General features: G+C 37.5%; 1 protein-coding gene across 1 annotated transcript; it reads right to left on the reverse strand.

Annotated features, from left to right (window-relative positions):
• Positions 1–4,629: 4,629 nt before the first annotated feature.
• On the reverse strand, positions 4,630–11,635 carry PDC (phosducin; the record flags this gene model as incomplete). Its single annotated transcript, XM_084251515.1, has 3 exons — positions 11,445–11,635; positions 9,012–9,160; positions 4,630–5,151 (listed from the first exon to the last, which is right to left on the reverse strand). The coding sequence occupies exons 1-3, from the start codon at positions 11,503–11,505 to the stop codon at positions 4,630–4,632; spliced, it is 732 nt and encodes a 243-aa protein (XP_084107641.1). The 5' UTR covers positions 11,506–11,635.
• Positions 11,636–16,900: the final 5,265 nt, after the last annotated feature.

Genomic DNA, 16,900 nt, shown 5'->3' on the forward strand with positions numbered 1-16,900 from the left:
GATTTTTGAGCTTGTAGTATTGGTGGTGGAAACTGAAGATGATCTCATTTGATGTCTGCAGATTTCCATGAAGTTGGCAATGTCATCTGCTGAGTGTGAAGAAACAGGGAAACAAAGAAGATTTGAAAGAATTGTTACAAAGTATGGGAAACCAAGTTGACCACAGCAATGTAGAGAGATTGCCAGTTGCTAAAGACTCACTTGAGGTCAGTAATACAGAATGAGTGAAATTGGGCCTCCCTGATGGCCTTAGGGTTATGTTTCAGTGCTATCACCACCCAAATATGGTGCAGCAGACCTCTCCTGTTTCGCCCTCTGCTCCCCTCAGCAGTGTATTCCAGTAGATCCACCTGTTCGTTCCCCACTCTTGTCTCTGGTGAATCCTCTTACCTCTCCTGCACCTCTGGCCCACATCCCAGTTCTTTTATGCAAAAATAAATAAATAAAATCTTTAAAAAAAACAAAATGAATGAAATTATGATTTCCATTCCTCCCTCAGCACTCTTTGTCCTCACAGATTTAAGAATAGAAAAACAATCTGTGTCTTTGTCTAACAGTTAAATTGACAGCAAAGAAGGACCAGGAAAATTAAGATACTGGCAAGAATATTTTTAATTGATGAACCATGCAATCTAAGCTGATAAAGAAGTAAATAAAGAGGAAAAAAAGGGGGATCCAAAAAGGTGGGGGGGAGAGAGAGACAGACAGAGAGAGAGAACATTTTGCCTTGACAAAATGATAATGTCATGTAACCCATGAGGGCAGTGGAATTCTAGAAGAAATCAGAGACCCCAAATTTAAGTAGACTCAACAAGTAAATAAGGAGGGAGACATGGTTATTATAATAAATAAGGAAGTTTGGAATTGTGATTTGGAAAAATAAGAATGCATGATAGCAAATGAAGTGAGTGGCTCCAGTGAAGTAGTTTATTGGAGATCAAGAGACTTGGTCAAAGAACAGAGTCCAGATTATGGGTAGTTGCTGGAATATTAATACTCAACATGGTGATAGAACTTAAAGCAAAAAGACACAAATAAAGCACTTCCCATCTATTGCTTATTTAAATTTCCAGTTTTTTAACCTTGAAATCCCCGATGTCAAGAACACTGCATGACCCATAGTAGCTTCTCACTTTACAAGATAATTCTGCTACTCCCTACAATTTTTCCTATTGTTTCACAACTAACACTCGTGGCTCTTTGCTCAAGTCTATTCCAGTTACTATTTGGGTGGTTTTGTTAGATTTGTTATGACATTTCAAACCTTTACATTTAAAACGTCATTCTTTTGCTGAGACCAAAATGATCTCTTTCTCCTCCTGCCAAATGAAATATGAATTAAGTGTTTACATGGGGGAGTTTGAAATCCAGGATTTCTTTAGCAGTGGGTTTCAAATGTTCTAGTCAAATCCTGCCTTTTGTCCAACTCTTCCTGTTGAATGTTCTGATCAAAGCCTCACTCTGGTATCCCTTAGTCACCAAGTGCTTATTTTGAGGATGGTTGCTATCATCACTTACTCCCTATACAGATGCCACCTAGTTACTTTTGTTTTGACAGTTATGGGTTAAACACATTTCTGGGTCCAGTCCTGCTTAAACTTGCTAACTCTCTATTTTTAAATTAGTGCATGGAACATTATTTCTTGTTGGAGCAAAGCTTTCATTGAAAGAGAACTTTCAAAGCACTCATTTTTAGTCTTCTCCATAGATGAGAGTCTTCTTTCAAGGTTTAGCTTTCCACCTCAGCCTTACAAAGCAGCACTATACTAGTTAATGATGACTGCTCTTTGAAAAGAACTTTTGTATTTTATGGGGAATATAACCAAAATGAAAATGCGTACATTGTGCAAAGATGAAAAAAGATGTAAGAATTACATAATATAAAATATTTAAATAAAAAAATGTAAAAAAAAGAAAAGAACTTTTGTTTTATTCTGAAGATATTGTTCTGTTTTGAGATACACATTTGACTATCCTTCTTTACTTAGTAGGAGTAGATAAGATGGAAGGCAAATAAACAGAAAGTGTTTTCAAAGAAACCGAAAGTGATTCAAAAAGAGAAGGTCAAATCTGATACATGCTTATAGGGACAGCATCACATAGAAGTGAAAACTGGCCACTGTAGTTTATAGTCTGATTACAGCTGTTCTCAGAGTGCTTTCTAGAAAGGTATGATTGGAATGGGATGAACAAAAATTGAATGAGAACTGAAGATGGGGACTTGAGATACTTTTCCAAGAAATGTGATTGTAAAATAGTAGGGCTAGCTGGAAATTTCAAATTATAGGTAGGACTATTTTAAATAGTGGATAGTTTAAAAACTCATTTATAAGTCTCATTGTGAATAATGCAACATAGAGAAATGGAAAGGGGCATTATTGCAGGAGAAAAATGGCTGTGTAGGTGAGAAGGCTCCACAGCACAGTCTAATCAGAGGGCCTTAGCCAGCTGCATGCATGCACACGTCTACCACACGGCTGTGCAAGTAGTGTTTACATATAGCTATGCAGTTCAGATTGTTGACAAAAAGATGTGGTAGGTCTCATCAGAGATCCTCTATGTTCTCGATGAAGTATGAGTAAGGTGAAGTGCTTAGAATTGGGAGTGGGGGGAAAAGGGTGTAAGAGTTTTGAGACAAGAAGCAATAAACTAGTCTTAGGGATGGAGACTAGAATTTGTGACAGACTTCTAGTTTCGACATTGACCCACCAGAGGAAAACATGCAAATGTTCTATCAGCACATGTCTCACAAGGAGCCTGTTTTAGTGACTTTATCAGGCACATGTCTTCAGACAGAAGCCATATCATTTCTTTACTCATTTTCCACTCTGGTTCACACACCTAGAAATTTCTTTTATCTTGCTTTTCACTGACTTTTATATTTTTTTTATTTTGCATTTCCACATGTCTGTGTAAGAGTTTTCTGAGTGTTTTCATGGGAAATAGAAGCAGACCTTCTACTTCACTTCTCTGCATTCCAGTTTCATCATTTATAAAAGGGAAATAATACTATCTGCTTGCAGAATGTGTTAAGGATTAGAGACAATATTGGGCCTCCCTGGTGGTGCAAGGGGTTAAGACGCAACCTATGAAGCTATCCCTAGCCTCTGCAGCACGAGTTTGATCCCTGGTCAGCCGGGGAGCTACCTACATGGCAGCAGACCTCTCCTGTCTCACCTGCTGCTACCTTCAGCAGTATATTTCAGTCAGTCTGCCTGTTCTGTTCCCCTCTCTGTCTCTGGTGAATCCTCTCACCACCACCCCCACCTCTGGCCTGTACCCCAGTTCTTGCATGTATAAATAAATAAATCTTTTAAAAAAAGATTAGAGACAATATTTTTTGAATACTGGCCCATAATAGGCAATCAACCATAGTTATTATTACTGCTAAATATTCTTTTGTCTAGAGAATAAAAATACCTTGCTTCCACTCTGGTCTAAGAAAAAAAGAGTGAAAGCACGGTATTTTTCTGAAATTGTATTTTTTTAAAGAATTATTTATTTATTTATAGAAGCACTGGGTACAGTCAGAAGCGCAGGAGGGTGAGAGAATTCACCAGAGCCAGAGCAGGGAGCAGAACAGGCAGACTGACGAAGTACACTGCTGAGGGGAGCAGCAGGCACAGCAGGAGAGGTCTGTGCACCATGTGGGACCCTTGCCGGCCGGTGGTGGATCTAACCAGCACTGCAGAGGCTGCAGGCAGCTTCTCAGCCCGGTGCTCAAACACTGCGCCACCGGGGAGGCCCTGAAATAGTATTTTTAACAGATAATTTTTCAACTTTAATGTGCCACAGTGTGCCTAAATTTTTAGTGTATTAGTTTTTGTTGAAATATAATATGCCTTGCTGAAGCATTTGGGGGTATATGTTTTTAGGTCCTTGCAAATGTAATAATTGAGAAAGAATAGACTTCAAATAGAAAATTTATTTTCTCATGAGACTTTTTTATTACATAAGCAAAATTATAATTAATAATGTAATTTGAGAATAATATGGGGGAAAATACAAGTAATAACACTGAGGAAACAAGCAGTAAAGAAGTCAATACATAACTTTTTTTTTAATATCATTTTTCCAGTACTATTCTTTTTTTTAAGATTTAATTAATTGATTGATTGATTGATTGATTGATTGATTTATACAAGTACTGGGTACAGTCAGAAGCGTGGGGGGGTGAGAGAATTCACCAGAGCCAGAGCAGGGAGCAGAGCAGGCAGAAGGACCGAAGTACACTGCTGAGGGGAGCAGTAGGCGGCAGGAGAGGTCTGCGCGCCATGTGGGACCCACCTCCGGTGGCAGGGAGCAGTTGGGGATTGAACCGGCGCTGCAGAGGCTGCGGGCAGCTTCGCAACCCAGTGCTCAACCGCTGCACCACCAGGGGAGGCCCAACACATAACTTTAAAGGGATTATGGCAAACATGGTGCTAAAGTGTTTTGTAGTAAGCATTATATGTTTGAATCACTAATATTAAGAAAGGTTAATCATATAATTTTTGGATCAATCAGATTTTTTTCCCCCAGAATAGAGCAGTCATGACCATCATTGGCATTCTCTAAAGAAATAAAGATACTACCACATCAAAGTTCAATGTGTAAAGGAGAAATATGAGTTATTAACACAGTGAATCTTTATTCAATATCTTCCCTCATGTCAGTCTGTTCTAGGACATGCATCTCTCTTTCAGGGAGCAATCCATATTCATTTAGGAAAGACTCCACATCCCCAGCAAAAAATTCTTCAGCAAACTGCTTAGCTACACTAATAAAATTGCATATGAGTTCCCCACCTTTGTAAATGAGCAGTGTGGGGAGTACATCTGAGGAAAAGCGTTCTCCAGCACCTGTGTTAGATGCTTTTATTTTACAAAACTTGACCATAGGGTACTTGACTGCAAGGCATGTTAAGCTACTGTTTAGAGCATCACAGCCCTTGATACCATCTTCATAAATGTGAACCACGATGGTGGTGATCTGCTCCTTCTCAATAATTTTCAGGAATTGCTCTCCAGTTTCCAGCTCATACAAAAACCCATATCTAGGCCCAAAACTCAGCTTCTGGTGCATGCCCTGCATACACTGTCTACGGTATTTACGAAGGCAATTTTCATCTTCTTTGTCTTGGTGGATTAGTTCATATTCTTGAGTACTCATCTGAAAATAGATTAAAGAAATTAAAGAGATCATTTTACCAGAAATTTATATCCCTTAAATACACCAAATTTCAACCCAAGGAATTTGTATTTGCTCTTTTCTCTGCCTAGAAGTCCCCTCCCCACCAATTCCTAATATGCCTTCTCCTTTATCTCACATAAGTCTTTGTTCAAACATGTATCATCACCTTTGATGATATTACCTGAGTTCCTTCTATACATTATACTGGTTTGTAATGCAAGCAAGGCATGAAGCAGGTTCTCTATGGATCCAGGCAGACAGGTCTAAAGGAGAGTCCTGGAGACCTCAGTAGCTTTTTCAGGTTTTTACTGATTTTTCTACACCATTTGTAGTGAGGTGACCAGGGGCAGGCCAGGCAGGGAAGCCTGGGGGCCGGGAGGCTGCCAGGACTCCCAGTCCCCAGTGAATCGTCACTCTTTCTGGGCTCTGTGGTGTTCACTCCTGGTTTCTCTGCTGGTCTCTACTGCAGTTGGCTGCATGGTCCTCAGCCTCCACCCTTCCTCTGATGCTGTCCTCTCTGGACACCGCCCTTATGGGTTCAGTCTCCTTGCTCAGGCATGTCCATTACACATACCCACACCATGCTCCAGGTGCCATTATCAGGCACATGTGTTAAGACCATGGTGTTGATCATGGTGCTCATGGTGGGAGGGTGAAAAATCCTGATCATTTCCATTTATCCTACAGGTTCATATTTTCTTCATATGAACCCATATTGTGTTATATATGTATGTGTTTAATATTAGTTTTTTATTACTGATAGATTCCAAGGTGCAAGAATTTTATTAATCTTGTTCATCACTCTTCAACATCTGCTATTGTGTTCAGTACATAATAGGGGCTCAGGAATAATTCCATGATGAACTGCATGCAGGACTATTGCTGAGTATAGTAGAAACAACCATGAGATGACCATGATCTCAGCAATGAGTCACTTAATTACCCATCAATTTGGGTGAAAATAACCCAACAAGAGCTACTCTGGAGTGACTTTTATAAAACACACAGACACACACACAAACTGTGCATTTAAATGATCCCCCAACAAATGCCTTGGGACATTGTCTCCTCCACAAAAGCTGTTAAAAAAGATTGTATCTTACCACTTACTTATTTTTTAACTATATAAGATAGAATTTAAGTCAAGACAACTTTTACTACAATTTGGAATTTATTAGATTAATCAAGCAGTTAAAACTGGCCCAGCAGCATCAGCATCACCTGAGAAGTTCTAGGAAGTACAAATTTTGGGCATCACCCCAGATCTTTGGAATCAGAACTTGTAAGGGTGACACTGAGTGAACCAGTTGAACAAATCTTCCAGGTGATTTTTATCCACTGATTTAGGCTAAAGTGAGAGAAGACCTAACTTCCACCTTCCAAAAAAGCTTCTCTTCACTGCAGCTGGAATATAAAAATACCTGCAAAACCTCCTTTAATAGTTGATTACTTCATTATGGACTTACTCAACTGAATGTTAAGCACCCCCTTTCTTCCCACCTCTACCTTTCTACCCCTCCCGCCACACACACACACACACACACACACGCACACGCACACGCACGCACCACCCCCTCCCCAGGAGTAATGATGGGACATTGTGTAGTTAAGAGTTTGTGAAGCAGCCCAGAGCCATGGAAGCTGAAGAGCTTCCCGGAGGATCAGCTGCCGCCATTATATCAACTAATAACCTCTCAAACAGAAACCACTGACAATTTATAAAGAAGAGAATTTAGAAGACATACTAGCCCTTATGGGAAACTGCCTATACTCCAAGTACTTTACATAAATAATTTTATTTAATTCTTACCACAATACCTATCATGTAGGTATTATTACTCTCATTTTACAGAAGCTGCTTAGCCTCAGATTTAGTAGAAGTATCTGATGTTTTCATTACCTCCTTATCTTGTTTCTGTCCCTTATGTTTATTTTTCCTAATGTTCTCATGGCTTGAATCAGATTTTTTCTTTAAGATTATTGTCCCAACTTAATTTGTTTTGATCCTCAAAATTAAATTTTGTATAATTTGTTACCATATGTTCTGCAACCATCCCAGGCCAGGTAGGTTCATCATTGGTTCAGGCAGCTTAAAAGAGAAACTTGGAGCCATTGGCATCATCCCCACAGGTTTTCTGATAGTTCACAAGGGGAACAAGCCCACAGGGAGACAGCAACTTGGGCCCTGTAGCACCACGGAGGCACAGAGCAGGATCTCTATTATCCTGGCAGATGGGTAAAGGAGAGTCCTGGAGCCCTTGGTGGATTTCAGGCTTTTATTGAGCTTTCACCAGGTACATGGGAGGCAGGGGGCTGGGAGGCTGGCAGTACTCCCAGCCCCCGGAGAGTCTTCACTCTTTCTGGACTCTCTGACATTCTCTCTGTTCTCTTCTACTACTCTTGTTCTCATTCCTTCTGCCAGCGCCCCCGTGACACTGCCCTTATAAGCCCTGTCTGTGTGTGCCCACCTATGCATGCCCACATCCTACTCCAGGTGTCCTCCATCTGGCATGCAGGTAGGCCCTCAGGGATCCATCATTAATGCTAATGGCAGGAGGGTGGAAAAGCCTGCGTTTTTCACTTACCCTACAGGCCCCCTTGTGAATCTTTACACACTTTGCTCTGCTCTTTCCTCTCGTAGCTCCTCCCTACCACTCCACTGCACTGTGCCACATGGTCCTCTGCCACCCTCCATCCTCTGTGATGCTGCACTTATATGGTCAGTCTCTCAGCTCAGGTGTGCCCACTTATGCATGCCCACACCATACTCCAGGTGTCCACCATAAGGGATTCGTACACTGAGCTAACATTCCCCAGCTCCTCCTGCATTCAAGGCCAAAGGTGAGAGCCACAGAAGCCAGAGGCGCAGAAACCTGAGCAATCTTCATTTAGCTTACACCATAGTTCTTTCAAGTTAATAGACTGAACCATACAAATATTGATTGACATCCTTTTGAGTATTCTTATAAAATTTGCTCCATTCACATATTGCAGCAGCAGGAAGACACAGGGCAGGTTCTATGATTCTATGCAGACGGGTGAAGGAGGAAAGTCCTGGAGCCCTCAGTGGCTTTTATTGGGGTTTACCCGGTACACAGCAGGCAAGGGTTCTGGGCAGCCGGGAGGCTGACAGGCCTCCCAGCCCCCAGCAAGTCTTCATTCATTCTAGGCTCTCTGGCGTTCTCTCATGGCCTTATTCTCTCTCTTCTTCTGGTTCTGCTCTGGTCTGTCTTTCACTTTGCTGTTCCGCTGGCATCCCCGTGACACCGCCCTTATAAGCCCAGTTTCAGCCCAGGTGTACCAACTATGCCTGCCCACACCCTATTCCAGGTGCCCGCCATCAGGCATGCATTCAGGACCACAGAGATCCATCATCAGTCCTAATGGCAGGAGGGCAGAAAAACCTGATTCTTTACTTACCCTACACATATTTAGGCATGTAGCTATTCTATTCTTAAACACTTCTAAAGCTTAATTTAGTACAAAATCTTCAATACTTGTCACATATTTGTATAACGTTTTATACTTACCAAGACAATTTGCATTATTTCTCTCCACACCCCTTTAAAACAAGTGAAAGAGGTACTATCATAATTCCTTGGATGGAAAAATTTAATTCTTTCATCCACATCAGTGAAGAAACCAACACCTGAAAATAAGACCTTAGACTTGAAGATTTTTACAAGGGCCAAAAAGCTGGCACCAAGTATATTTCTGCTGTATGAATGTGAATCAACACACAGCAACCAGTTGGTAGTCAGAGGTCCTACATTATTTTAGTATTATTTAGACTGAAAACACATTGTAAATAATTTATTAGTGATTTTACCTTATCTTACCTTTCTGCTGAATCTTTCTTTTGAATCTATATCATTTCTTCCCTGAGAAGACATTTGTCTCAGAATTTCCTTCTTGCTAGGTAGAGTTGAATCACTGTCTTCACTCTCTAATTTAAACTTTCTCCAATCATGTATTACTCCTTTGGGTCCTGGAATAAAATCAAAAACAAATTGCTTCCTTTTATGTTTTCATAAGGATTATTTATACAATTGGTGTTTGTGTAACTATCGTCATGGGAATAGCCTTGTCATATACTGCATTGGAAATAAACACTTGGGCTACAAATTTTTGGTTGCCTTGCTGATAAAAATGTTCTTACATTAACACTGTTAAGTAAATTTGGTTAATAATCTTTCTAAACAATAAGCAAATGAAGTATTTAATCATAACTCTGCCAATATCTTTATCTAAAGGCCTGTTAACTTTATGGCTTTTATGAAATTTTTGTCACCAAGAAGGATAGGATTACTTTTATTTTCTTCCAGATTGAGTTTGGTAATACATTGTTGGTTATCAAAATATTGATACAGTTTGAACTCTGAAATGGTAAATATTCACGGTGTGTGAATAAGCACAATACATTATACAATCTTAATTATATAAAAATGGATGTTTATAGTTACGGATGACTTTGTTCTTTTCTTTCTATGCTTTTTTGGTTTTCTGTTAAACACATGGTAACTTTTAAAAAATATATGTTATTTTTTAAAACCTGAAAAATAAAGAGTCTTTCTGAAACATCTGCATTAATGAAAATACAAGGCTAATATAAAATTAGAATGTAGAGAGAAAACTAGAATTTTAGAAAAATAGCACTTTTTATTAACTAAGAAAAAGTCTTCAGCAATAAACCATAATCAACACCACACTATTAATAAAGGAAACTAGGATTGTTTAGAAAAAAATTGAAATGTTATCAAGATCCAGAAAATAACAAGAGCAGTCAAACGATTTATCCAGTGAGGAAGAGACTGATGTTAATAACAAAAACTAAAATGGTTCTAAGAAAATTGTTACATAACCATTCAATTCCGCCTAATAGTCTTACAATCTTTTACAAATAAAAATGAGATAGAATTTGCAGGTTTAAGAAAACATTAATTAATTAAGTCAAGGATGATCCAGCTAAAATTCTGATGTTCACTTGCCCTGATAATAACAGTACTTGGAAGGTCTAAATTCCTGAAGATAAAAAGTTTTAAATAGGGGCCTCCCTGGTGGTGCAAGGGATTAAGACACAACCTATGAAGCTATCTGCAGCCACTGTAACATGAGTTCTATCCCTGGCCAGGGAGCTACACACATGGCACGCAGACCTCTTCTACCTCGCTCACTGCTCCTCTCAGCAGTGTATTTCAGTCAGTCTGCCTGTTCTGTTCCCTACTCTGTCTCTGGTGAATCCTCTCACCCCCCCCAACCTCAGGCCTGTACCCCAGTTCTTGTATGTACGAATAAATAATCTTTAAAAAAATAAAATGAATTCCGATGCTTTTTATATAGTATTCATATGAATTCATTCAAACATCTGGCTAAATTGAAAGTCTCCAATTAATATTATCCAAAGAGAAAGGGATATAGTCAAATAAGAGTCAATAGATTTAAAAGACACTTGACATTTTACTTTTGAGGAATGTTATTTGACTTTTAAAACTCTTAGTAGTGACATCTAGACAGCCCACAAAATTTAACAGATTAAGAAAACAGGCTCTGCATGAAGTGAAATCAATTTAAGACTGGATCATCATTCTCTTAATTTTTTTAAATTCAACAAATTAAAATTAAAAATTCAATTTATTTGTCTTTTTGCCTTACTACTTTATAATTGAAGGAAAATTTCAAATTGAGGGAAAAGAGGAGATAAGATAGTGGTTAATTATAGGTTAGATGGAGAGGTTTTATGATAGTTGGGCAGCAAGAAATTCTCAATGGTTACTGTTTTTTTGACATCTAAATAAAAGTGCTTTAAGAATCTCCCATTTCACATTAATTTACCTGCTGAAATATTTTTTAGATAGCTCTATCATTTAAAGGTATTGCTTAAATTTCAAGATAAATATTGGCAATAAGAACATTAGAAATTTCCAGATTAATTTTATTTATTTATTTATTAAAAGATTTGTTTATTTATTTATTTATACAAGCACTGGGTACAGTCAGAAGCGTGGGAGGGTGAGAGAATTCACCAGAGCCAGAGTGGGGAGCAGAGCAGGCAGAAGGACTGAAGTACACTGCTGAGGGGAGCAGCGGGCGGCAGGAGAGGTCTGTGCGCCATGTGGGACCCTCCTCCGGTGGCCGGGGAGCAGCCGGGGTTCGAACCGGCGCTGCAGAGGCTGCGGGCAGCTTCGCAACCCAGCGCTCAACCTCTGTGCCAACCGGGGAGGCCCTCCAGATTAATTTTAATTTAATATTTTTTTCTCTAAAGTTTCTCTTACCAGTATGTATAGCCTGTCTTTCAAAGTCTTCCTCCAGATTTTGGCTTTTGGCGTCTTCCATTTTGAAAATTATATTTGCTATAATCTGTAAGATGAAAAAACAGTAATGATTACATAATTCTATGTTTTATATAGTCCAGCAGACAGTTTCCAAGTAGGTTAAGGGTTATCTCTAAGCGATGGAGTATTAGAGTATCAGTACAATTTTGTGTGCATTGTAAAAGGATATTAATTTAATACTTGTATTATTAAAGATGTCTATGCCTCTAAGGATTTTATGTAATTCATTGTACGTCTTTTTTTTAACTTAACATGTCTTCAGTTTAGGCATATGTACTCAGTGAACATTGTTTATTACCAATTTTCTTTTATTACTGTTTGTTACTGGATTTCATAAAATTACATCCCAATATTTTATACAATACAAATATACAAATAGTTTTATTAATAATTATTATATATATTCACTTACTATGAACACTTACTATGTACCAGACATTGTTCCAGTAGGGAGTTTACATTACTTGCCTAAGATCACCTGGTGGAGCAATAATTTTATTTTGGAGCTAAGTCTTACAACATTACACTCTCATGGAAATTAACATGGTAATAATAGAGCCATTTTCCTTAATGTGGTTTGATAAATCCAGCTTCGGAAATGACATTAAAGAATGATGATCTAAAAATAAAAAATAAATCACTATAATTTAGGGCACAGTGCTGTTTAAAACCTAACACTGTAATGTCTCTCCATATCTTAAAGTAAGTTTTGGTGCTGTTACTCATCAAGCAAATGTAAACCAGTAAGTATGCCTAGAATTTTCAGAAGGTGAAATACATCAAAAAATCTATCAAAAACATGTAGAGGCATTCTTAGGAAGTTCCTTGATGTCCTCACATAGAACTTTATTTATTCTTAGTGCACACTCAAATTCAATCTTTGCTTATTTACCTTTCCATTATCTAGAAAAATCTGTTATTGTACATAATAACACATTCCATAAGGAATCCACCTAGTTGTAATTTTTCCTGAAATTTTCAAGTCATGGATGATATATTACCATTGATACAATATCTCTGCACTCTTTCTTCTTCCTTTGTCATCTCCCTTATCTCTTTCAAAATCAGTTTTAAGCAATGATATCATCCATCTTCTGCTTTTATTTCATCTTAGTTTTTTATTGGTTTATGCTGCAGCTCTGCATTTGAGTTGTTTGGTGCTTTTCCAACGAATGGTAAACCCAACTCTTAGTTTTGATTTTTTAATTTTTTTGCTTTAATACTTGCTCCTAACATTTGGACTGGTTTCAATTTATTGTCTCCCTCACTATAGTTCCCACTCCAGAATCACTGGAGTTCAAAAGATTGGATGGAGCGAAGTTTCAAAGCCAATTTTTTCTGACACATAAATCTCCCACGTCTTTATTTTCTCTACTATGTCATTCGCCTCTTCACGAAAATGCTAAATGAGTGAACAAATTAGTCATACAGACCAACCTAATGTTTTGCTATATGCTTTAAAATCAAAGTGAGGATATAAAAAATAACAGATTAATATAAGTTGCCATGTCTTTAAGTTCTTTGGGATAATACTTATTGAAATAAAATATTCAAACCTCATGATTATATGCTAACTGTAATAGAAGTGTCTGTTGATTTCATGTTATCATAATCAATTCTAAAAAACTTATAATAACCCTGGAAAGTTAATACAAAAGACAAAATGGCATTGCCTGCTGCTGGTTCTTGACACTAATGCATATTGATTGAGAATTTGTCAATAGTCTTTTGTCTCTGAATGATTTATAAAAGCAAGTGTAATAGACAATATACATCAATCAGATATTAAAATAAAACTAGGAAATGCAAGAGTAGTACTACTCTTACCTATGTGATAAAATTATGGAAATATTGCATTGTCAGTTTTGTACAGTGGAGATTTGTACAGCCAAGTAGGATATTTCACTCGTGGACTCATATTAACCATTCAAAAAAATTTATTCCACACTCCAAGAAATGGCCTTTAGTTTTTTAAAATTTTATTGAAATAACAAGTTGTGCCTTTGGCAATCTTTTAGATCAATTTCTAAAATCATCTGCCTGATTCTTAGTCTTGTTATTATGCATTCCAAATTTTATATAATCAAGGGGTCAGATAGACCAAAACCATAACCCTAGGAGTCTGATTGTAAAATTGAGGCTATCAGAGGGGAAGGGAGAGGGAGGAGAATAGGGTGTAGATGGTACCCAAATAACTATGGTGAAGGGCTATAGGTGCCTTGGTGGTGGGTGCGGTATGGTAACATACATCTGAAAAGGTGTATTCCTATACCTCTGAATTATGTAGCGTTGTTAACCAACTTAATAAAAAATAAATCTCAGTGTGGGGCTTATATTTGGGAATTAATATTTTGCTCTCTCAAACTTTCTGCCATTTTTCTCTTGGTCAAAAATCACATAGAAACATAGTTTCTGATATTTGTCTGCTGGGGCTGCTCTAACAAAATGCCACAAGCTTTGAGTTTTTAACACAGAAATTTATCTTCATGTGGTTCTGGAGGCTAGAAGTCCGAGACAAAGGTATGGCAGGGATGGTTTCTAGAGAAGCTTCTCTTCCTGGCTTACAGAAAGTCACCTTCTTTCTGTGTCTTCATGTGGCAGAGAGAGGAGGAGTTCTCTGGTGTTTGTTCTTTTTTTTTTTTTTTAAAGATTTATTTTTATTTATTTATGCATACAAGAACTGAGATATAAGCCAGAGGTGTGGGGAGTGAGAGGATTCACCAGAGACAGACTGGGGGAGCAGAACAGGCGGTTCTACTGAAATACACTGCTGAGGGGAGCAGTGGGAGAGACAGGAGAGGTCTGTGGCGCCATGTGGATTAGCTCCCTGGCCAGGGATCGAACTCATGCTGCAGTGGCTGGTGATAGAATGATAGCACAGAGACTTTGACCCCTGAGCCACCAGGGGGCCTCTCTGGTGTTTATTCTTATGAAAACCCTAATCGTATGCACCAGGGCCCTACCCTTATGATCTCATTTAACCACTGTAATTACTTCAGCAAGAGTCTATCTTTAAATTTAGTCATACTTGGGGTTAGGTCTTCAACATGTAAGCTTTGGGTGGGGGTCTCAATTCAGTCCATAGCACCTAGTTCTGACTTTTGTGATTTTTTTCTAAATTATATAGATGCTGACTGCTATTTCTGTGCTCTGAACCTAAAGGCTTAATTTTTCCTTAATTTATAAAGCTTTGGAGCTTCTAAATTTCTCAGGATTTCCCATCCTTCCATGATCATGGGAAATAGGAAATATACAACGACCAGCTCCAATGTGAATTTTACCAAATAACACATTTTCTGTTTTATGTAATTTAAAACAAATCCTCTTCTTTCTCTCATACATGACTGTGTTTCATTTTGGAGACACACAAGGTAAGAAATTATCTCAGAGAAGTTGCAGTAGTAAAAATGTCATTATTGTGTCTTAAATGTGATCAGCCATGGGATATAAATAACTGACTGGTATCCAAATATTGAAGTGCTTGATAAAAATAGTTCTTTAACTCAACTGAAGTTGAATTTCGCAAATTATCTTGTTATGGCACTAGCTGAAACATAGCGTGTTTGTAGATGCTATTACCAGACAAAGCTATTGGTTGGGAAACATCTATAGACATTCTGCTTCCCCTTCACTTTTGGTAGAAACCAAATTGTGTGTCTTGACCCTTGCTCCATAGGCGTATCACACACTTGTGCTGCTACCTTTGCTGGGCTTCAGGTGCTACATTTTTCCACCTCTAACTCCACATCTCTTTAGGTCTCTGCTTTCCAAGGTGACTGTGAGCTAATCTGATCAACTAAGCCAGGCTAATGTGCTTACCACTGCTAATATATAAATGTGAGATGTCTTAATCCTGTCATGACTTTCTTCCCCAATGTTTGGACTCTTGTTGAATTCAGTTCTTCTTTTTCTTTCTTATTAAGAAAATTAGTTGTGGTGGGAATGTCACATCACAGACCATGACAGTTCATGGGAGTGATTACTGGACTCATGGACATCTCCATTATCTCTAAAATTATAAAGGCAGCTTTAATAAGCACACCTAAGTCTTAATTTCCTCTGTGCCTCTATCCTACTATTTAACTATATAGGTCTTCTCTCCCAAGGAGGCACTAAGCTTTAGGTGAGCATGAACCATGTATAACAATGCTTGCAAGATCATTGCTGATTGTAAATCATAATGATTAGCATATAAACACATGGGTTCAAATCTAGCTCTGCCAATTAGTACCTGTGTGACCTTGAGAAAAATCACTAAGGCTCTCTGATTTAGATTTCTCATCTGTAAAACTGGACTAATAACAATGTCTACTTTAAAAGTCTGTATAAGAATTGAATGATGTAAAATGTGCTTTTTTAACATAGATATTTGTTTACATGTTAAGAAAAAAAAGAAATGTTGGAATATTGCAGGAAATTCAGAGTAGATATCATGCTTTGACTCTCTATCTGTCTTGTTAAACACTTATTCCTGTATATATTATTTAAATTCCACTATAAATATAATCATGAATAGTTTAGATATATTTTGACAGTAACATGAAATGCAGTCTATACATAATACTTAGGCAAAAAATTGCCTTGATGAATTAGATGATTTCTAAAAATTTTCCAGTTTTAATGTTAGGTGAATCTAAATAACTTTTTAGATAAAAAAAACTTTTAAAATGAATGCTTTGGTGTTCAGTTATTTTCTCATTAATAAAAGTAATCCATAGTGAAGCAGAGGGGAAACCCTTATTTGCTCATTTTCATGATGCAAATTACAGAGTTTATTAGTAATGATAATAATCTCCATGGCAGCAAAATAGAAGAAAATTTAAACCAATTGAAAGAAAAATTTCATCTTATTTATCAAACATCAACAAATTTCCTGTATTATTTTCTTTTATAAACACCATGTCTGTCTCATTAAATTTTTAAAATAACCTTCTGACCTTCTGAAATAGACATGAAAAATTAAATATTAAGTAAAAAACTAAGTACCCACAATTGGTTAAAAGTGGTTTAGAGACTGAGAATGCTTTTAGGGCTGATGATAATACTCCCTTTCACAGCATGGAGCCAAATCTTCAAAAAGTAGGAGGTATCATAAATTTTTCCCTTCAGATTAATCTTCAAAAAGTAGGAGGTATCATAAATTTTTCCCTTCAGATTTTCCTTCAATCAAAAGGAGGACAGCAGAATTTTAAATTTCAGCATTAATTCTTTCTTCCCGGTCTTATTTTAACTATCTAGATTATCAAACTGAAAATTTTCATGTTTACTTTGAATTTACATTTGTCAAGGTGCAAACCACTTTAAGAGGGAAAGATATTGTAGTTGTCTCTATGGTACACAAATCAATACTTAATACTACTTTGAAATATTTTTAAAGAACACAATAAAATATAAAT

Source organism: Talpa europaea (genome assembly GCF_964194135.1).
Source record: "Talpa europaea genome assembly, chromosome: 12".
In the NCBI taxonomy this organism is placed as follows: domain Eukaryota; kingdom Metazoa; phylum Chordata; class Mammalia; order Eulipotyphla; family Talpidae; genus Talpa; species Talpa europaea.